General features: G+C 36.5%; 1 protein-coding gene across 1 annotated transcript; it reads right to left on the reverse strand.

Moving 5' to 3' along the window:
• Positions 1-10: 10 nt before the first annotated feature.
• On the reverse strand, positions 11-1,561 carry LOC113331755 (transcription factor MYB53-like). The gene is made up of 3 exons (XM_026578398.1): positions 1,408-1,561; positions 1,180-1,309; positions 11-1,047 (listed from the first exon to the last, which is right to left on the reverse strand). Exons 1-3 carry the CDS (start codon positions 1,541-1,543, stop codon positions 240-242), a joined length of 1,074 nt encoding a protein of 357 aa, XP_026434183.1. The 5' UTR covers positions 1,544-1,561; the 3' UTR covers positions 11-239.
• Between the last annotated feature and the right edge of the window lie 311 nt (positions 1,562-1,872).

Genomic DNA, 1,872 nt, shown 5'->3' on the forward strand with positions numbered 1-1,872 from the left:
AATCAATCTATCGTAAAGTATCACTATGTGTACATACTAGGCTGAAATACATGTGTAAAATATAAATGATTAATATTATACAAAAAAACAACCATGCAGACACCAAATATGTAGATTGTAAAATCCCAAACAGTAGCTTAATTTGATCTTATATATGATCATCATATATAACCAAAGTGTACGTACGTATATGTATAATACTAGCTCACTAATTATAGGAAATTAAACAGACATCTACTTCATGGATAAAAACTAGGATCTTCGACAGAATAGAGTTCAGGCCAAAATAATGAAGGAACTTCACCACCATAGATAGTATTAGTGGTTGTCATCGTAGTATTGGTACTGCAAGCGTCACTGATCTCGCCGAGACTACTCGCGCTTCTGTCATTACGATGAGCAGTTGGAGGAGTGGGAGGGATACAGTCATCAGCAGGAGATGATGGAAACCCTAGTGATGTTTTAGGTGTTATATTTTCTCCTTCATTAAGCAATGCAAAATCAGAACCTCCTTGGCTTGCAATAATATCACGACGAATATCACCCAAAGATGTTTGAAAATTATTGCAAGAGTAGTCTTGCAGTTGAGGCAAATCGTGATCATTGTAGGGGATTACCGCCATGTTGTCCAACTGAGATAAGGAATTCACCATTGAAGATGTAGAGTTATCTTTGATTAATGAAAGAGAATTCAATAGATTGAAGGCTTGAACATTATCTGCAATGTTGGTTGGGTAATTGGTAGTTGCCATGTTTGATTGAAGAATAGACTGAATATATCGAACCCTGATCATTTCATTAACAGCTTCTGTTTGAACTAATCTTGATATTAACTCTTCATAAGGAAGCTGGTTATTATTGTCCATAAATTCTTTCAAACTTGCCAAAGCTATCAACTGAGGCAAGCTCGTAAAAAGATCGGTTCTTGGGCGATGTGTCATTGGATCGAAACCCATTTGGATAAGTTTCTTCTTTAGATGAGTATTCCAAAAATTCTTGATTTCATTATCCGTTCGTCCTGGTAGGTGTGTTGCAATCGCTGACCACCTTAATATAAGTGAAGTTAAAAGTAGAAAATCAGGGTGCTGTATACACATTATTAACTTAAACGGGCATAATCAAAATGAGCAGTATATGTCGAACGATCATACTAGCTAGTAGCCTTGTAGTATTACTTACTTGTTGCCAAGGATGGAGTGAAGATTGAGAATAGTCTGTTCTTCTTCTTGGGAAAATTTTCCTCTCTTTATGTCAGGTCTCAAGTAGTTTGTCCATCTTAATCTACAGCTCTTTCCACATCTGTTCAGACCTATGCGACAATTCACGCATGATCAGTTGCATGTATATAGATTAATTGCTGCAGAATGACAGACCAAAAACAAAATGCCTGAAGGATTGAATGAATACCTGCAAGTTTTGGGAGAGCTCTCCAGCTTCCATGACCATGAAGTTGAATGTGTATGACAAGTTTTTGGTCTTCTTCAGGGGTCCAAGGACCTTTCTTGAGACCATTATTCTGATCACGAGAAGGAGATCTTCCCATATTTTTGATTAGTTGCTTGCTGCCTCCTCTCATTCTTACCAAAACTATAGCTACCCATTTATATACAAATCCCCAGTCACCTTTTTGTTTCCTTTTAATTTATTCAAATCAAAAAGTCACCACTGACGTGTATTTAATCTTTACACTCAAAGGAGTAGGAAAACAAGAGCATATGCGACTTTTGTCTCTGTAAATGACAGATGTATCCTTGTTTCCTTGTGGTACTGTCAAGGGTTATGAAGTAAAAGAATTATTAAATGTTGACAAAGACAATAAAACAGTGGCACAGGAACAACGATCTTTCCATATACCCATATATATATACACTG

Source organism: Papaver somniferum, unplaced genomic scaffold (genome assembly GCF_003573695.1).
Source record: "Papaver somniferum cultivar HN1 unplaced genomic scaffold, ASM357369v1 unplaced-scaffold_128, whole genome shotgun sequence".
In the NCBI taxonomy this organism is placed as follows: Eukaryota; Viridiplantae; Streptophyta; class Magnoliopsida; order Ranunculales; family Papaveraceae; genus Papaver; species Papaver somniferum.

Excerpts from the sequence above, each read along its gene's own strand:
- LOC113331755 (XM_026578398.1), bottom strand. The coding sequence starts at position 1,543 with ATGGGAAGATCTCCTTCTCGTGATCAGAATAATGGTCTCAAGAAAGGT. Across the intron at positions 1,310-1,407 it reads AGCTCTCCCAAAACTTGCAG|GTCTGAACAGATGTGGAAAG; the intron begins GTATTCATTCAA and ends ATTGTCGCATAG. Across the intron at positions 1,048-1,179 it reads CACTCCATCCTTGGCAACAA|GTGGTCAGCGATTGCAACAC; the intron begins GTAAGTAATACT and ends ACTTATATTAAG.